The following is a 19,832-nucleotide window of genomic DNA, read 5'->3' on the forward strand; positions in this document are numbered from 1 at the left end:
CTTCTGAATTGAGCTGAACTGTAAATTCTTAGTCTAACGATGATGGCTGTTCACAAAAATAATTGATATCGACTATAATCCAAATCATAATTCAGATTCACTGAATGTAATGGTCTATGTAGGCTACTATTATATGGTACTTGAATTCCCCCACTGCATTTAAAATCTCTGTCAAAACTGAATAAGACTTAGAAAGGCATTCAGGGATCCATGTGCACTTTGAATAAAAATGCCTTCATTTAATTGTATTACCTGGGGATGAGCTGTGTCAAAACAAACCGTGTCAGCAACTTAATCTGCATTATGTGGTTTGCAATAGTTTGGTTAAATTGGTAAACATTGTATCTTTGTATGGCTGACTATAATTAAAAGGACAATTTAAGAACATTTCAAGTTTAGTTTGAATTAGATTTTAGCCTAGTCTGTGGCACATACAGTACATTCAGTCAACTGATTTCCTGTTGTGCTCAGGATCATGTTGGAACATTGCAATGTTTACATTGTTAAAAAAAAAAAAAAAAGACAAAAGAGTATGAGGTATTCATTTTCATGTCTGGTTTATTCTACAAAACTACAGAAGATATCGTCACAGCAATCCATGTTAAGAGAGATCCATCTAATATTTTCACTCCTCATCAGCCCCCTTCTGTTAGAAAGGAAAAGGTCAAAAGAATGTTAAAATTTAGCTGATCCAGTTCAAAATGGCTTAAACTACACAGCTAATCAGAATTTTTGTTTTTTGTTTGTTTTTGTTTTTTTCAATAGCAACACTTGTTAAATAGCTAAATGCATTTCATCAAGTGTAGGCTAGTTGTTGAAACTACTTGCTAGTCATATCCTAAAGTCACTAAAAAAGTGCAGATGTAGAGTTGAACTATCAAGTCGACTTAACTGTGACCATTTATTTGTGGTTTTTCTGAGGCTTTTATTTTTGTGACCAAAATCACTTGTTTTAAGTGCCTGCTCTTACCTTGGATCCTGAATCACGGCTCTTGGCTCTCAGTTTGTTGACCTGAGATTCAGCAATATCAGCCCTCTCCTCTGCCTCATCCAGCTCATGCTGCAGCTTACGGAACTTGCCCATATTAGAATTGGCTTGTTCTTCCTAAAGATAATACACAACAGCATTTGTGAAAATCAAAACATACAATTACTAGAGAAGTCGTATTATATGATGGCACCAATGGGAGAAATTACTCACCGCCTCCTCAGCAGCTCTCTTGTAGGATTTGACCTTCAGCTGAAGTTTGTCCACCAGATCCTGAAGACGAGCCAGATTCTTACGGTCTTCTTCAGTCTATGCAAAGCAACAACAACAAAAAAATAATATATGTAATATACATTTACATAAAGCACTTTTTGTATTTTCAAAAAAAAAAAAGATCAAATCAAGCAGGGGCAAAATTGTTAGTAGGCAACACTTTTCCTACCTGGTAGGTGAGCTCCTTGATGCGTCTCTCATATTTACGAATCCCCTTGACAGAGTCAGTGGCCTTTCTCTGTTCTATCTCCACCTCATTTTCCAGCTCTCTTACCTGACAGATGTGTAAAAATTTTAGAATAAAAATGTAAATGTTTAAAATAAGTAGTTTCTAAAAACATCAGCAACTTACCCTGGCTTCCAGTTTCTGGACCTGCTTCTTGCCTCCCTTCATTGCGATCTGCTCAGCTTCATCCAGACGGTGCTGCAGGTCCTTGATGGTCTGCTCCATGTTCTTCTTCATGCGCTCCAGATGAGCACTGGTGTCCTGCTCCTTCTTTAGCTCCTCTGCCATCATGGCAGCATCAGTGATGGCCTTCTTGGCTTTTTCCTCAGCATTCCTGCACTCCTGCACTGCCTCCTCAACCTCAGTCTGAAGATGAGTATTATCTCCCTCCAGCTTCTTCTTCTGATTCAGCAGGCTGGTGTTCTGAACATGGACAATATTGACATTCATATATTTTCTAGTTGATATTGTGTACTGAGAGAAAGTTTAAGGGTTTTACTTGTTTTTCTAATGCAGATGTGTCATACCTGAGAATGCAGGAGCTGAACTCTCTCACTGACATCCAGCAGTTCCTGCTCAGCCAGTTTCCTTCCTCTCTCAGTTTGTTCCACCAGGGATCTCAGCTCATCCAGTTCAGCCTGCAGCAGATTGTTGCGTCTCTCCACAATGGCGATGTTCTCTTTGAGATCATCATTACCACGAAGAGCATCATCCAGTTGCAGTTGGGCATCCTATAAAGTACAAGTTTTACAAATGAAAAGACTGAAGAACTATGTTGGATTTCATAAAATCTTGATTTGAAGATTCGTCATACTTTGAGATGTCCATGAAGACCCTTGAGTTGCTTCTGGGCTTCTGATGCCTGCCTGTTAGCCTGGCTGAGCTGAATCTCCATCTCATTGAGGTCTCCCTCCATCTTCTTCTTCAGCCTGAGAGCTTCATTCCTGCTGCGAGTCTCTGACTCCAGTGAGCTCTGCAGGGTATCCACAATTCTCTGCTGGTTCCTCTTGGCCTGCTCCATCTCTTCATCTTTCTCTGTCAGCTTACGTTCAATATCAGCTTTGACCTGATTGAACTCCAGCTGAGCTCTAAGTATCTTGCCTTCCTCATGTTCAAGGGAACCCTATGAAGAGTAAAAAGGGTGTTTGTTATTATTGAGATTTAAAGTTTTTGTTCAAGTTTTTGGGTGGGAGGTGACCTCCCTTAAAATAATCCTGAATTAATAATTGCCTTAAACAATATCTTGATTTAAAGCTGCAGTCCGTAGTTTTTCCTCTTTGTCGCCATCTTTGTTTGAAATCTGCGATTGCAGCTATTCATGGAATTATAATAATAATAATAATAATTTGTTACATTTGTATAGCCCTTTTTAAGGCACTCAAAGTGCTTTACATTGAAGGGGGAATCTCCTCAAACCACCACCAGTGTGCAGCATCCACCTGGATGATGCGACGGCAGCCATATTGCGCCAGAACGCCCACCATACTTCGGCTGATTGATGGAGAGGAGACCTAGTGATGAAGCCAATCATTATATGGGGATTATTAGGAGGTCATGAAGGACAGGGGCATATGAGCAAATTTGGCAAGGATGCTGGTGTTACACCCCTACTTTATTTCCGAAGGACATCCTGGGATTTTTAACAACCACAGATAGTCAGGACCTCGGTTTTACTTCTCATCCGAAGGACGGTGCTCTTTGACAGTATAGTGTCCCTATCACTAAACTGGGGCCTCAGGACCCACACAGACCACAGGGTGAGCGCCTCATTAACACCTCTACCAGCAGCTACCTAGTTTTCCCAGTTGGTTTCCCATCCAGGAACTGACCAGGCTCAGCCCTGCTTGGCTTCAGTGGGAAACCAGACTTGGGCTACAGGGTGATGGCTTTAAGTGCTGTTACAGTTTAAGTGCTGTGAGAAAGGCTATAAATCTCCTTTTATAGCCTTTCACGCAATATAGCCTACTAGCTGGGACATCTTATTTATGTATACAGGTTTGACATTATTGCAAGCTTATCGTTGTAAATCGAGCTAAGATAAGCAGATACTTTTGAATGTACTTGCTCAAATTTATTTTGGATCAGTTTTAACCCAAAAAGGTTACGGACTGCAGCTTTAAATAAGAGTTGTCAACTGAATAAAAATTTTGAGGAAAAATGTTTGTTTTACCTCAGCCTCCTCCAGAGCTGTTTGTATCTCTTGTTTCTCCTGCTCCAGTTGTTTTCGAACTTTCTCCAGCTCATGAATATTCTTTCCACTCTCACCAAGTTGCTCAGTGAGGTCAGAAATTTCCTCTGTGTAATAGAAATAATTTGTGAGCTTACAAATGCAAGCAATTAAAGTAATGGTTTGGAGTTGTTAAACCACTCTTACCTTGGAGATTCTTGTTCTCCCTCTTCATGCTCTCCAGGTGGTCCAATGACTCCTCATATGAGTTTTTCAGCTTAAAGAGTTCAGTGCTCAGAGATCTAGCTTCTTTTTGGGCACTTTCCAGTTCAGTTTGGGACTCCTCATACTTCTGCTTCCACTCAGCCAGGACCTGGTTAAATTTGACAAATTACCAATGAAAGCAGTGCCATTTTGGTCAAGTGGTTTTGTAGTGAAGAATCAACCCTAAAATACAATACCCTATCCGTTGTTAGAAACTTACATTTACTATAAATGTAACATTAAACATTTTTGATTTTACATATTTTACTAAATTTTCAAGCTAATTACAAAATAAAACATTTCTCCTTACTTTATCAAAGTTTCTTTGCTTCTTGTCCAGAGCAGCAGCAGCAGCATTGGATCTCTCCACATCCACCATGAGGTCTTCAATCTCATTTTGGAGCCTGTGCTTGGTCTTCTCCAGAGAGGAGCATTTAGCATTAACAGCTTCCACAGCTTCTTCTGCATCTTGCAGACGCTGAGCAAGTTTCTTCCTGTAATAAAAACAAATCATTCATTAAACTGTATTTGAATGTGTTTAATTGGCCACACATTAAAGCAAAAACTTAGAACAATGTCTCATCTTTAAAATGTAAATAGTGTTTTTTTTCTTACTTTGCTTCCTCCAGCTCTTCAGTCCTCTGGATGGCATCAGTTTCATACTTGGTTCTCCACTGAGCCACTTCAGAGTTTGCCTTGGACAGACTCCGCTGCAGCTCAGCCTTGGCTTCCTGCTCCTCCTCAAATTGCTCCCTCAGCAGATCCGAATCATGACGAGCAGACTGAACTGCATGGGCCAGGGCATTCTTAGCCTGAAGACATGCAAATATATATTTAAATAATGTTTGGGATCAGTTGTTTGTTAAAAAATATTTTTTTGAGGTAGATTTTGAAAACCTTGATTTCTTCTTCGAGCTGTCTCTTGAGGTCTTCAATTTGCTGAGTGTAGGACTGCTTGCCTCTGGTCAACTGAGACACCAGGGAGTCTTTCTCCTCAAGCTGTCTGGAGAGTTCACCTGAAATATATGGAAAAATATTGAATTTCTTCCAATTATATTTATCGTACAGTTGGTACCATAACAGTATTTTGTGTTCTTACCATTTTCAGTTTGCAGCTTGGCTTTCTGCATGGTGAAGTCATTGATGCTGCGCTGACCTTCCTCAGCCTTTGTTCTGTACTCACTCATCTGGTCTTCCAGAGTTCTGCACATTTTCTCCAGGTTTGTCTGGAGGATAAAATTATATCATAGTTTGATTGCTTTCTTTGACTGACAACACATACGTTATAGACTCAACATTTCTTTCACTCACCTTTGCCTTTACAAGCTGCTCCATGTTGGAGACCACATCGTCCAGTTCCAGTCTGAGTTCACTCTTCTCTTTCTCCAGCTTCTGCTTCACTCTCTGGAGGTTGTCAATCTGCTCTCCCAGATCAGCCACACTGTCTGCATGTTTCTTCCTCAGTGTAGCTGCAGTGGCCTCATGTTGCAGAGTGGACTCTTCAAGGTCTCTACGCAGTTTCTGGAACTCAGCTTCACGTTTCTTGTTCATCTCAATCTGGGCAGCAGTGGCTCCACCAGCCTCCTCCAACCTCTCACTGATCTCCTCCAGTTCTCTGGACAGATCAGCTCTCTGTTTCTCAACTTTAGCACGGGCAGCTCTCTCAGCCTCCAGCTCTTCCTCAAGCTCTTCAATTCTAGCCTGGTAATGTGCATACATTCAACATTAAGTCCAAATGTCTATCTTATTAGCAGGGTTCGAACAAGGTGCTTGAAGTACTTGAATTTGGCTTTTTTAAGCGTAAGTCCTAAAGAATCCTTGCAAACAGCCATATTTATGAAGAGGTACTTGAATTATTGAAAGACTGTATATATGAATTTAGTGTTTAACTTTTTTAGTGAAACAAGATTTTCATGCTAAATTAATGCTGCATAGATTAATGATGCAGAAGGCATTTTGCATGACCATGAACATGATATTGCTTATAAATATCCAAGTATATAGTAGAGCTTTCATTCTTTAGGTCCATCCTATAATCACAGGAAAAAAATCAGTTTGAATAAGGATTCTTAACAAGGATTAATATCTTTGTCATTGTGTCCTTTCAATGGTTAAAGTCAAGTCATTGCGTACTTTGCATTTGCTGCACTTTATTTGTACAATTTTGTTTTATTAGTATATTTTATTTATCCGTTTACCTTTTTTTAGAATTTAAAAAGATAATGAAGACATTGTTTTGATTAGTGCGATCTCTGATTGTAGTCCTTGAAAACCAAAAAAGTGGAAAGTCCTGGAATTTCATTTTACAATATCTGTACGAACACTGTATTAAGACATAAAGTTTACCTGCAACTCTTTCAGTTTTTTCTGTAGTTGGGACTCCAATGCTTGTCCGTCTTCAATCTTGCTATTGAGCTGGCTTATTTCAAAGTCTTTTCTGTCAAGTAAACAGGGTGACCCAATTCCAAATTAAAACATCAGGTAACATTTTACAATAAGATTCAAATAGGAAACGTTAGATAACGAAGTAAACATCATTAAGTAACAATAAACAATACATTTGTTACAGTATTTATTAAACATTGTTAACGTTAATTAATACAAATAAATATTTTCATTGTTAGCTTGTGTAAGTTCAGGCCCATCTAATAATATTAACAGTATAAAAATATTACATTTTGATTTTAATGATTACATTTAAATGCTTAAAAGTATTTTTTTATTATTAGTTTGTTAAATTATGTAGTTAACTAAAGTCAAATGGAATTTTATAGACCATATATATTTTAATATTATAATTGGATATTATAATCTATATATTACTTCTTTAGCCGCTCCTCCATCTGCTGCTTATCATTTTCCAAGTCCATCACGTTCTCTTGAGTCAACTTCAAGTCACCCTCAAGCTTTCTTTTGGCTCTCTCAAGATCCATACGAATTTTCTTTTCTTGTTCCAGAGAACCTTCAAGCTAAATTTTTATTTCATCCCAAAAATATCAATAAATAATTAAGCAATTCCTTAAAATTCTCATTTTAATTCTAGTGTTGTTTTTTCTTACATCATCCACTTGTTGCTCCAGCTTGGCTTTGGCTTTGGTGAGTGTGTTGACTTTGTCTTCCTCACTCTGGAGGTCATCAAGCGTTTGCTGATGGGCTTCCTGAAGAGCTTTCTTCTCCTTGGTCAGCTTAGCGATGATCTCATCCAAAGCTGCCATCTCTTCTGTCAGGTTTTTAACCTGTAGAAATGTGTCATTGAATCAGCAGACTCTTAATTAAATCTTTCATCACTAAACATTCAGTGTTGAAAACTGACCTTGTTCTCAGTGGCATGTTTCTCTTTCTCCACTTTGGCCAGAGTGAGCTCAAGATCATCAATGTCCTTCTTGAGCTCAGAACATTCATCCTCCAGCTTTCGTTTCTTTGCAGTCAGCTCAGAATTCATCTCCTCTTCATCCTCCAGTCTCTCAGTCAGCTCTTTGACTTTAGCCTCAAGCTGGATTTTGCTCTTGATCAGACCCTCACACCTCTCCTCAGCATCTGTAAGATTATCTTGCTCCTATAATAATGAAAAATGGTTTAAACTTGTTTTGTTTTCTGCTTTGTGAAAATATGAAAAGTGCAGAGTTGTAGTTCCATGTGAACTTACAGACTGCACTGCAAGCTGCAGGTCGTTCTTCTCTTGGAGAAGAGAAACCATCTTTTCTTCAAGCTCCTTTTTGCGGGCTTCAGATTTGGCATAAGCCTCCTTCAACTTCAGGAATTCTTCCTTCATGTTGGCCATTTCTTTCTCAGTCTCAGCACTTTTCAGCAGAGGCTTGATCTTGAAGTAGAGCTTCATCCAGGGCCAATTCTTGACACCCATGAAAGCACGTACATTCCACTGGATCACCAACAAAGAATCTCTGTAGACATTAAATTAGAATGTTCATTCTTGCATTTTAAATGTAAGTTTGAGAAAATGTTAAAGATTGAAGAGCTAAAATCTAACCTTCTTTCCACAATTTTCTGGAACTCAACTCTTGATAGAAAACCACGAGCCCTGGCCTGAATTCCAGTTATAATAAGTGCAAGGCGGTCATCTCGCATCTCTTCAAGAGTACCCAGAAGACCAGCCTTAAAAAAGACCTGTATGGGAAAGAATTTTGCATCAGAAAGGATGACAATGGAAAAGTGGCTTTTGAAAAAGTTTAAGTTAATAATATAGCAGCAAGCAGCTATTTAGGTGCCAAGCCTTTTGTGGCTTTTGTTTTAGGCTTTTTGGATATTTTGGATGTATGTTTTTTTATGTTTGTCTGGAACATAAGCAAATTTTATTTTTAATTACACAATTAGCATGCTAAGTTAACTAGCATAAAGACGCAAACACCGGCAAGGGCAACTTCAGAGACAAATTTCTCAGGAACAGTAGTGAATATCAAAAGTCTGTTCAGTCATTTCTTTTCAGCTCAGTCCAAAGATCACCTGAGCCGATTTTGGGGGGAAAATAGACATAATTTGAAGGAAGAGTAGTGAAGAAAACTGTTTTTCATTTGTTTCAATATGGCGGATCGTCACATGACAAATGAGATATCATCAAAATCTGAATAAGCCAAGGAACAAAATTACATAAATGACACAAAATTTGAACAATGTTTTAAATAGATACAATCGACTGTTTTGAAACTTCTCAGGTAAGTTCAGGATATGATGTCGATCATGCATACCAAATTTTGTGCAGTTGTGTGAAATATATAAAGAAAATCTAAATGGCGTTCTAACATATCCGGTATCCTTGGATTTGGCATGACACGAATCCATAGACACAAAGATTATGATTTTCGTACAAGCTGTTCAGAACTTATGAGCAGAAATAGCTATTATTTTTCATATCTCATGACCCGTAGGTGACAACTTTGGCATGGGTCCGGTGAAGCGTACCAATTTTCGTTTTGATTGATCAAAGTTTGGCCAAGATACAGACTCTGAACCAATTTTGGGTCAACCTTGTTAAGTTTGCGATGCCATAACTTTTTTTTTTTGCAAGAAGGAAAATAATTATGTTTAGTCATTTCTGTGCAGCTTGGTCCAAAGATTCTCTCTGTCAAGTTTTGTAAGAATTGGACAATTCTAGATCAAATAGTTCAAAAGTTATAATTATAAAATATAAATTATATAATTATAAATTATATAACATTTTTGAACTGGTGGTGGCACTATGGAGTTGGTCCTAGAGATTCCAAATTTTGTCCATTTACTATTGATGAACATCTTTACAATTGTGCCAAACTTTCGGTTCATAAGGCTGCCATTGACTCCTTTTGGGGAGGAAGAATAATAACAACATAGAAAATTGGCCCCTAAAATACCTTAGTATGTCCTAACTTGTACTGGTTGTGATCGATGTCCAGAGAGCCCAGAAGTTTTTCTGCACCCTTTTTGTTATCAATGAACTGTCCCTCAGGGATAGCAGCAGGATTTAGGATGCGGTATCTACCCAAAAAAAACACAAAAAAACATGAACAATTATTTTAATATGCATTTATTTTTATTTCTATCAAATGCTTAAATTTGCAAACATTTGCAAAAATTTGCAAAGAGTTGAAATGATACAACTTTAAATAACTTGGAGTCGTACATAAAATTATTTTGTAAGACATGAAAACCATTTGGTTTCATACTAACCGTTGTTTGAAATCTCCATACAGGATCCTGTTGGGGAATCCCTTTCTGCAGATCCTGATGCCCTCCAGCACACCGTTACAGCGCAGCTGGTGCATGACCAGAGGATTCTCCATCGCCCCAGGAGTCTTGGTCTCGTTGGGGATGAGGCAGCGCACAAAGTGAGGGTGAGTTGACCTCAAGTTGGTCATCAGTTTGTTCAAGTTCTCCTGTTGGTAGACCAAAGAGGATTTAGATTTGTATGCTATAAAACCTTATGAGACAAAATAGTGTTATAATATTTCATACCCTATGGAGGGCTGACACCGTCTGGAAGGAGGAACCCTTCTTTTTGCTACCTTTGGCAGCCTTTCCTCCAGAATCCGCAGCTGTGAAATAAATTATTTTTGTCATTATTAAACAGTAAAAGAAGCGCTTATTATATTTTCATGTCACATTTCAGTGTGTACTTACCGGACTCAGCACCTGCATAATTAGCAAACAGAATAGACAACAGCTTAAGAGTTGACTTCTGGAATAACCCTACAACAGTCTCATTGAGAGGGTCCTTGTTCTTCACCAGCCAGTTTGAAATGTTGTAGTCAACAGTGCCAGCGTAGTGAACCAGGGCAAAATGGGCCTCTGGTTTACCCTTGACAATCCTAGGCTTCTGGAAGTTTGGATTTTTCCCCATATGGTTGTCATAAAGCTTAGCTTTGAATGTTGCATCACTGGCTTTGGGGAACATGCACTCCTCTTCAAGGATGGACATGATACCCATGGGCTACAATGAATTGTAAATCGTGACAGTCAATATATCAGTTAGCCACAAGAGTTAATACTGAAAAATATGATTTTCCCCACTCACAGTATAATCATCAACATGATATTCACCCACCTTCTCAATAAGCTCAATACAAGCCTGCAAGTCCATGCCGAAGTCAATAAACTCCCACTCAATGCCCTCCTTCTTGTATTCCTCTTGCTCCAGCACAAACATGTGGTGGTTGAAGAACTGCTGCAACTTCTCATTAGTGAAGTTGATGCACAGCTGCTCAAAGGTGTTGAACTGCAGGAGGAATAGATTGTATAATTACAATGGTCAAACAGGTTGCACTGTTTGTTGGATTTGTTCGTCAATAACAATAATCAGTTGATTTTAGCTTACATCAAAGATCTCAAATCCAGCAATGTCCAGCACACCAATGAAATACTGGCGAGGCTGTTTGGTGTCCAGGGATTGGTTGATTCTCACAACCATCCAGAGGAACATCTTCTCGTACACTGACTTTGCCAGAGCACCAATAGAGTAGTACACCTGATAAAGAAAAGATTGAATATTGCAGAATTTGACACATTGCAGAATAGATAACGGTTTTTCAAAGACATGAAAGATTTTGTCTGTATGTCTTGGAAACTGAACATATGAGGCTGAAAACTCTCCTAATAATAATATACTCTCTTATTATTTTCATTTGTTACCTGCTGGACATTCTGTCCTTTGGTGACCCACTCATTTCCTACTTTAACTCTTGGGTGGCACAAGCCCTTGATCAAGTCGGCTGAATTTAGACCCATCAGATATGAGACTTTGTCAGCATCTAGGAATAATACAGGAATAATAAACAATTAATACAGAGCTATGACTTTATATTCAACTTTTATCATTTATGAAGCTGAGATTCCAAGTTATACGGACCCTCAGTCCCATCAGCCTCAGCCTGTTCCTCTCTTTGCTTCTGTTTGAACTTCATGTTACCGTAGTGCATGACAGCACCAGTCAGCTTGTAGATGCTGTTCTTCTCTTCATTGGTGAATCCCAACACATCGAAAGCGTCCTACAGCAAATGAACAGAAAATTAAATACATTTTATGGAAAATATTTCATATTCTACCTTTGGACTAGTACATTAGAAGTCTTTCTTTTTAAAGAATAGACTGGCCAAGATAATCAATTACTCATTCTATACCAGTAAGACTTAATTTCTTCTGTGGAACTCAAAAGGATAGCGTGTTCACGCTGTTCTTTTCCTCACACAATCACATGGCTTCAGAAAAAAAAGTTGTGTGAACCTTTTATGGTTTTATACTTATTGACAGCCCCATATTTGGTACATATGATTTTATTGTATGTAACACAGCCGGGACATTTTCAATTCATGTTTCTCAGCAGAAATGCAGTTATAAGAGTAGCCAAATGTTAGCCTGGATGCCAGCCGAACTTAGCCCCGCCCACAAAAATTTTAGGTCGGGCAATTCGGTCTGGCCTCGCTCCATAGAGGAGTAATTATCCCCGAACAGAAACTGTTCGAACCAATGAAATCATCAGGGCGGGCTTTAGACCATGACGGACAGATGATAACAGTAACGTAATCATGCACGTCATCATGCATGGCTTGGATTATATTTGTTTGAATCCTAAACGGAGAGCTTGTTTGGATATGCATTCACCATCACAATTTCTCTCAGAAATGATGATCATGTTGTGCAAGTACTCTGTGTATCATTAAACACGGTGCAGTTGAACTCTTTTGACATTTGACAATGGGTCGCTTCGTTGCTCTGATTGGTTGTAGGTCTGTCCAATTGAGGTCTTTCCTGGTTCGGTTGAAACACACCTCATAATCACTGCCCAATGGAGCAGTTTCAGACTCATATTCTGACTAGAATTGAGTATGACCATGTCAGGCTAGCCAAATTTGCTAATGGTGACTGAATTGCAAATGCTGGGTGGACTATTCCTTATAATATTTTATAATGTGGTACCTCGTATTGTGAACTGCCTATTTTTTTTAAACCACTCACATCAGTGGCCATCAGCTCATCACCGTCATCAATAGAAGCCACTGTTGTCTCTCCTTGGGAGATGAAGGCGTAGTCAAAGGGGTTGTTGGTGATGAGCAGCATCTCTGAGGAGAAATGGGAACATAGATCAGGAAAGACCCTTCTAACTAGAGCTGCTGGTGTTAATAGATATGATGGGTAATGTTACCCAGCAGTTCTGGTCTTCTCTGAGACAGAATCTGGTAGAAGATGTGGTAGTCTCTCTCAGCCTTGAGCTGAAAGGTGACACGAGACTTCTCCAGCAGATCTAAATGAAATGATAAATAGATGAATATCAAAACAGTTACGCAATTCATCAATGAGTGATTTGTTGAAATGATGTGGAGCAGTAAAGTACTTACAAGTCTCAATGTCAGCAGAAGATAACTTTCCACTGACACCAAAATGGATACGGATAAATTTACCCTGTAAATAAAGCAGTAGTTAATACAATACATAACGTGCTCATATAACATATCATGGAAACCAATCTAGAATAACAAGACCAATGTAAACCCCACTTACAAATCTGGAGGAGTTGTCATTCCTGATGGTCTTGGCATTACCAAAGGCCTCCAGAGCAGGATTACACTGGATGATTTGATCCTCCAGAGTACCCTGAAAATCATATTTTAAACATAAATGTGCAAAACATTTGATGTACTTTTCAGTTAACAGCCATGTATAGGTTTGGACATTATGTAGTCTTGTAATAATAATAATGATAATAATCCATACAGAATCTAAGTCACACTAGAAAAAATATTAGGAAAACAAATATGTTGTTTATTTAAGTGTAAATGCATTGCAATATGGTACAAGTATCACATTGTGACAATTTGTGACTCCATTATTTAATAAAGACATCATTCATTTAGTAATGTGTAAGTTCATTTAGCACCTTTTTCTCCGCTGATGGATCCTTCTTGCCGGGCGATGCCGCTGCAATGCTCGCAAAGTACTGGATCACTCTTTTAGTGTTCACAGTCTTTCCAGCACCGGATTCTCCACTGAGAATAAAAACAGGTAATTAAAAGACTGATAAAATGCAGCATGGAAAGAAAACATTGCTGTGGAATAATATGTATTACTTACGTGATAAGGACAGACTGGTTTTCTCTGTCTGTGAGAAAATAAAACATAAGAAACTTAGCATTTGAAATTGCATTAGAAATCGCCAAAAAGTACAAATCAGATCATCACCTGACAGCATGTACTGGTAGGCATTGTCAGAGATGGAGAAGATGTGAGGAGGAGCTTCAGTTCGTTTCTTTCCTCTGTAGGCAACAACAACTTCCTGGTTGTACACTGGCAGCCACTTGTAGGGGTTCACAGTGACACAGAAGAGCCCAGAGTAGGTCTGTAGGAGATTCACAGAAGCTTTAGATCTGCTCATGTAAGATAAAGAGAATGTGTGTGTGTTTTAAACCTCGACTCACGTAGATCATCCAGGCTGCGTAACGCTCTTTGAGGTTAAACAGCACAGCGGGCTCGTGTAGGAAGGTGAACATCGCCATGTCCTCAATTTTATCAAACTTTGGTGGGTTCTGAGGGTGAACATCAGCCTCCTTCACAGTTACTGTCTGCGGAGAACACATACAAATGTTTTTGACAGTCACACTGTACTCCTGTGTATAATCTACAACAATGCAAAGATTAGATCTTACCTTCCCAAATTCAGTTTCAACAGTGACTTTGTCACCGTCTCTACTGGTGATGGAGGCTTTGACGTACTCAACCGCTGGGTCGGGCACAAAGCATTCTTTCTTCATGTCGAAGGGGCGAGTTTGGGCCTCCAGACGCTCCTTGTCTGACTTTCGTAAGTATGGAGCCGCTGGCCCGAACTCTGCCATCACAGCATCCCCCATCTTTCAATCAGACTGAGGCATAGATGACAAAATTACAGATGACAAAATTAAAACTTTACAAGTTTACAATTAAAAAATATATTGGAAAAAATAATAGATTAAAAATGAATAAAAATAAAATGTATCTAATTTATTGGTCTTTCAACCAGAGTTGGCAACTTTTCAATTCAGGTTGAAGTGAGTTGTAGCATATAGCTTACTGTACATAATAAGGACAAATTAGTTTGTCTTAGCACTATTTTAGTACTATTTTAAACGTTTCACTGGTCAAATTATTTGTGCTTGAATTCATTAATATTCGCTTGTGTGTGCTTATAAGTATGATTATTCATTCAAAATTGTTTAGAAATTGATGCATAAGTTATTAACGTTTTAAATTTCACATTTAAAGAAATCTAGTGTTTGATCATATCTAAATATTTATTAAAATGCAACACTGTTTTTGAGCAACTAGATTAAATACATGTATAATTATTAAAAAGCCATAAAGCACCTGCTGGGTAATGGCCTTACAAATTAACATTATTATTTTTTAGCCACAAAATGACCTCTTTAAATTGGAATCCTCTATTTTAACCTTAATTACCACACACATAGTAATATAAATAATACAAATATTAGAAGAAATATAAGTGGTCATTAATTGACAATAATTAGGCTATTGCACTGTGGCAAGCAGCGAGGCGAGGGACCGTGAGAGCGGGCCAGTGGCGAGTGGTAATGTGCGCCAGCTGCACAACACATGCACAAATAGTGTTTAGTACCAAAAGATCTCTTCAAAATATTCAATAAATATTATTGAATTAAAATATAGAACACTTATTTAATTGAAAAATAGTTATGGTGTATCATTGAGTATGAGTGTGACCAATTAGTAAGGAATACCTGATGGCTAAATACAAGAATAAAATTAAAATGTTGCATCTCTATCATTCTCCATAATAAAACGATCCTGTAAATATGGCTGACTTAATAATCGATGCACACTACTAAGATTTACTGTTTACAAAAACTTGCTGCAAACATCGGTATAGTGGAGCTGTTGTGTATCCGCTTAAGCCAGTCAAATGCATTGACACAGCACCAGAAGTATTGAGAGCTCCATGTTCCACGTGACTGTGTGCGCCGCCGGGAGATGAGAGCATGTTGCAACTCCGCTTTTCAACGCCTCTGGCTTTAACATTAGCGCCAAAACGCCATTTATTGTTTGAATTTCGCACTATTATTCAATATACTATTATTCAACTTAATAATATATATATATATATACTATTATTCCACTTAATAATGCATTTAAAAATTAAAAATAAAAGCTATAGGTCTAGCTTTGTTTAATATTAAAACTAGGTTTGGCAATTTGGCGTGAGATTAAGTTGGGCAGTGTGAGAGCGTGAAAGCGTGTCACACCAAATGCGTGAGAGTTGGCAATTTTTTTTAATTACAAACATATACACACACACACATACACAATTTGTTGACCTTTATGAAAGCATGCCTTACCAGATGAAATCCAAATACAAGAAAATCCAAGTCCTTTTAATAAAAAAAGAAACATCATTAATGAGGTCATTTTATTCTATTGTTCAGTCCTTATGAACAATTCAATCTAAATGATGTGCTCTTACCTTTAGATGGCACAATGATGTGAGCTTGCAACGTTGTGCTGTAATGTATCTCTTTATATAAAGGCACAATGACTGTGACGTTGACCATCTGTATTTGGTGCGGGTCACTTGGTTCGGGTGTGTGTACTGTGTAGCTCTTTTTGGATGCCTGAAAAAAATCTTTGTGAGTCACAGTAGTTTAGCACATGTGGTGTGTGCCGGTAGCGCAGATGATCAGAAAGGATCTAAATCACAATGGTGCTATTTTTGTCTCATATATATCTTTTTTTTTCTTTAAGATATCAGATATTTACTAAAGTTTTTTATACTGAAATTTTACACCTTCACTTTCATATTTTGTAGATAGTTTCATAGGTCAAATTCAAAAAAATATTTTTTTATTTTTGTATATAAATCATTATAGAAATGGGGAATCTTGTATATAATGTAACTTTACCATACCATTAAACATTCACTCAAACATTTTAGTAAAATTGTACAAAGTTTAATTGACAGTTATATTCCGGCAATAATGCACTATGATGCTTTTCTAAAACTGTGCGTCATTTTCTGTCCTCAAAGAGAGACGGCATGCACTGGGAATTTCACAGGTTTATCTTTGTGCTCAAGGATAAAGACAAGGTAACAATGCCTCATGAGCAAGACGGCTGTCACGGAACAGTAAAATTGTCAGTAGACAGCTGTAACGGCAACAATGAATATCTGCACTTGCGACCTTTTGTTCTCCACCAATGCAGAGACAGCTGCAACTCTTGCTTGTTCTTATTTGATGCTTTGACCTTTCTTGATTTACCAATGCTATATGATATCCATCATTTGTGTTTTCAGGTAATGAACTTGATGCAACCTGTAAAACACAAATCCTGGATATGAACAATAGTTTCCTTCATGTTAATCCATGTTCATAAATTCTCTAAGATACAAAATGTAATATGTTTACAGAAGTTCATATATTCTTAATGCATTACAGCAGTGTTACTGTTTCTGAGCATCAGTTGACATGAAGGTGCTTATAATTATTCCTTCTTAACAGTTAGAATGTGGTGAGAAGGTCAAACTAACCATCTTAGCCCCAGATCTGGTTGTATACAGTGTTAATGTATTGTCAGCTCTATGGCGTTGATTTGTTTGGGAGCTCTGCCATCACTTAAGACCTTTACTGAGGTTTCTGGCCTGCCTTAACCTCTCGCACCTCAGTTATTCTGCACTCTCTCCACAAGCACCTTACTTAGTCTTAGCACTTGGGCGGTCTATTCTAGGCCTCTCATCCTTTACAGAGCCTCATTCTCAGCTGTCTATTTACTCTGGTGTATCAACACTCAGGAGCAAGAATGGAAGAAATGGGCACAACCTTATGTCTAAAAAGTTTTGTAATCCGAGCTTCCTTTTGTCACTGGGTGCACTAGAATTGTCTTGCATCTGTTGGGTTAAATAGGAATCCATTGTGTCTCTACTTCCTGTCTCCTGCTTCCAGACCATGCAGCTAGTTTTGCTAGACCATGCTACAAAAGGTTTTAGAAATTAGTAGGTATAATTCTTAAGCATTAAACAATGGCACATTGATCAAATGCAAAAGTGAAATTGAAATAAACAAATAAAATAAAAATAAAAATAATTAAAAAAATGAAATCAAAATGGCATTTTCTAAAAAGATTGTACAATTTTATCTAACATTAAAATGAAAACAGAAAAAATAAAAATAAACTTATTTAAAATTGTAATAAAAACTATAATAATATCTCAATGACTCTTGTATCTCACAGATCTCACAGTATCTCAAAACTCGTAGAGACTCGTAGAAAATCTGTGATTAAAAGTGTAATGAACTGAAAGATTTAGAATTTTGTAAAATTTTGAGCAAATTAATTAAAATAAGTATACTGAAAAAAGTTTTGGGACACCCCTCCAAATAATTGAGTTCAGGTTTTCAATCTTTTCCATGGCCAAATGTGCATAAATCGAGCCCTAGGCCGACGCTTCTACACACATTAGTGTAAGAATGGGTCGCTCTCAGGAGCTCAGTGAACTCAAGCGTGGGGCCGTGATAGGCTGCCACCTGTGCAATAAGTCCATTCCTGACATTTCCTCACTACTAAATATTCCATGCTTAACTGTTAGTGGGATTATAACAAAGTGCAAGCAATTGGGAACAACAGTAACTCAGCCACGAAGTGTAAGGCCACGTAAAACCACAGAGCGGGGTCAGCGCATGCTGAGGGTCACCAACTTTCTGCAGAGTCAATAGCTCCAGACCTCCAGACTTCTGTGGCCTTCAGATGAGCTCAAGAACAGTGGAGAGAGCTTCATGGAATGGGTTTCCATGGCCCAGCAGCTCATCCAAGCCTTACATCCCCAATTGCAATGCAAAGCGTGGGATGCAGTGGAGTAAAGCACATCGTCACTGGACTCTAGAGCAATGGAGATACTCCATATTAAACCCTACGGATTAAGAATAGGATGTTATTAGAGTTTAAGCACATGTAAAGGCAGGCGTCCCAAAATTTTGGGCAAAATAGTGTGCCAGACTGTTTCTAGATAACATTGATCATGTGACTCAATCAAAGTGTCAGTGTAAACTGAAGTTCAATCTTGATAACAGGATCAAGTTTTTTTTTCTTTTTTTCTTGATAACAGGATCAAGTGCTGCTGCAAAAGAAATTCTAAAATTGTAAATGCTGATAAATCCACTTTAAAAAAAACTTGAATAAAAAAAACAGTAGTTTAATGCATTTTTGCGACAAAAAAATGCATTAAACTACTGGTCTCTGACTTTTGAAGATATTTTATATTGCTTAATATTTTTATATGGTTGTTCACCAAGTGACACCCTCTGGTGGTGGTACTATCGTCAGATCATCAGCGCATTATCATGATTGCTTAGAGCATCTGATGAAACAGGCTCTTAACTTCAGTGTGCGGTTGACATTTTAAATATCAACCTTTTATAACTAAAAACCAGACAGATAGCCCCTATATGCTTTAAAGCACTGGATCACATTGCATGATTGAAGTCTGTTGCTGTCCCTCAGAGAGATGACCGAGGGGCCATACCCTTCAAGTTGTATTGTTTAAATGGCATTGTTTCCTTTACTTTAGCCTTGAGGACAAAGATAACCTGTTACATTCCTTTGAGTGCCTCTGTGATGGAAGAGATAGGGTTGTTTGTAACTATGTAGGACACATCTCATCTGTAGACGTCCATCACTTGCATAAACTCCTACTACTTAAGTTACATGATCTATTACATGACCTAATGCCTCCTCCGTGTCATGCTTATTATATTGTTTAACCACCTTGAACTTTCAAAAGCTAAGATGAACTCTCATTGAACCATGTTAATCCACAAATTAGCTCTAATTATTAAATTGAAGAAGTTTGAAGAAGAAAATTTGTCAAGTTTATAACCTTTTTTAAGCTTTTTATTTGTGTCAGAGGCTCCTCTCACATATAGTAATGTATGTGCTAGGCTTTATGGAGCTCTTAATATAGCACAAGTGACAAGTGTTGAAGTTGCCTCACTTTCTTCATCCAGTGTTAATTAACCCCCTCCTTCCCCGACTCCTCCTTTATTTAACACTTCTGTTGGAGCCACTCCATCCTCTTGAGCAGCGACAGGCACTTGTCATATCTTTCCTACCCATTGAGTAGGTCTGTAACGGACAGTTCAGTTGTCTGAAACATGTTTGCTAGTTTTATTTCTATTTGCGACCATTAGAAAAGGTAAGTCAACAGTATGTTATCTTCAGATTTTATTTGATTGTATTTTTTACATGTATGTTAAGGGATGGTCTGGCCTGTTTTCATAATTTCTGCTAGAAGTTTATGGTACTTCAATGTTTGTGAGAATGACCTGCATAATTGTGGATTTCATTACAGACATTTTTGCTTGGCTATTAATGCTCATAACTACTTTAACAGCAACAAATCTTAACAAAATAACATATTTGTCATTGTCAGCTGA

The 19,832-nt window shown here is 37.9% G+C and overlaps 1 protein-coding gene across 1 annotated transcript; it reads right to left on the reverse strand.

Moving 5' to 3' along the window:
• Nucleotides 1-540: 540 nt before the first annotated feature.
• On the reverse strand, nt 541-15,884 carry LOC137063367 (myosin-7-like). The gene is made up of 39 exons (XM_067434450.1): nt 15,872-15,884; nt 15,747-15,779; nt 14,046-14,258; nt 13,818-13,961; nt 13,582-13,738; nt 13,474-13,501; nt 13,280-13,388; nt 12,904-12,996; nt 12,741-12,804; nt 12,548-12,646; nt 12,361-12,464; nt 11,255-11,393; nt 11,038-11,156; nt 10,724-10,873; nt 10,454-10,624; nt 10,030-10,339; nt 9,865-9,944; nt 9,580-9,785; nt 9,264-9,387; nt 7,907-8,043; nt 7,565-7,820; nt 7,232-7,474; nt 6,978-7,154; nt 6,742-6,887; nt 6,265-6,355; nt 5,230-5,619; nt 5,018-5,144; nt 4,816-4,934; nt 4,534-4,730; nt 4,229-4,412; nt 3,862-4,027; nt 3,658-3,782; nt 2,302-2,610; nt 2,015-2,218; nt 1,614-1,910; nt 1,431-1,535; nt 1,202-1,297; nt 971-1,105; nt 541-646 (listed from the first exon to the last, which is right to left on the reverse strand). Exons 3-39 carry the CDS (start codon nt 14,244-14,246, stop codon nt 626-628), a joined length of 5,823 nt encoding a protein of 1,940 aa, XP_067290551.1. The 5' UTR covers nt 14,247-14,258; nt 15,747-15,779; nt 15,872-15,884; the 3' UTR covers nt 541-625.
• Between the last annotated feature and the right edge of the window lie 3,948 nt (nt 15,885-19,832).

Source organism: Pseudorasbora parva, chromosome 24, assembly GCF_024679245.1.
Source record: "Pseudorasbora parva isolate DD20220531a chromosome 24, ASM2467924v1, whole genome shotgun sequence".
In the NCBI taxonomy this organism is placed as follows: domain Eukaryota; kingdom Metazoa; phylum Chordata; class Actinopteri; order Cypriniformes; family Gobionidae; genus Pseudorasbora; species Pseudorasbora parva.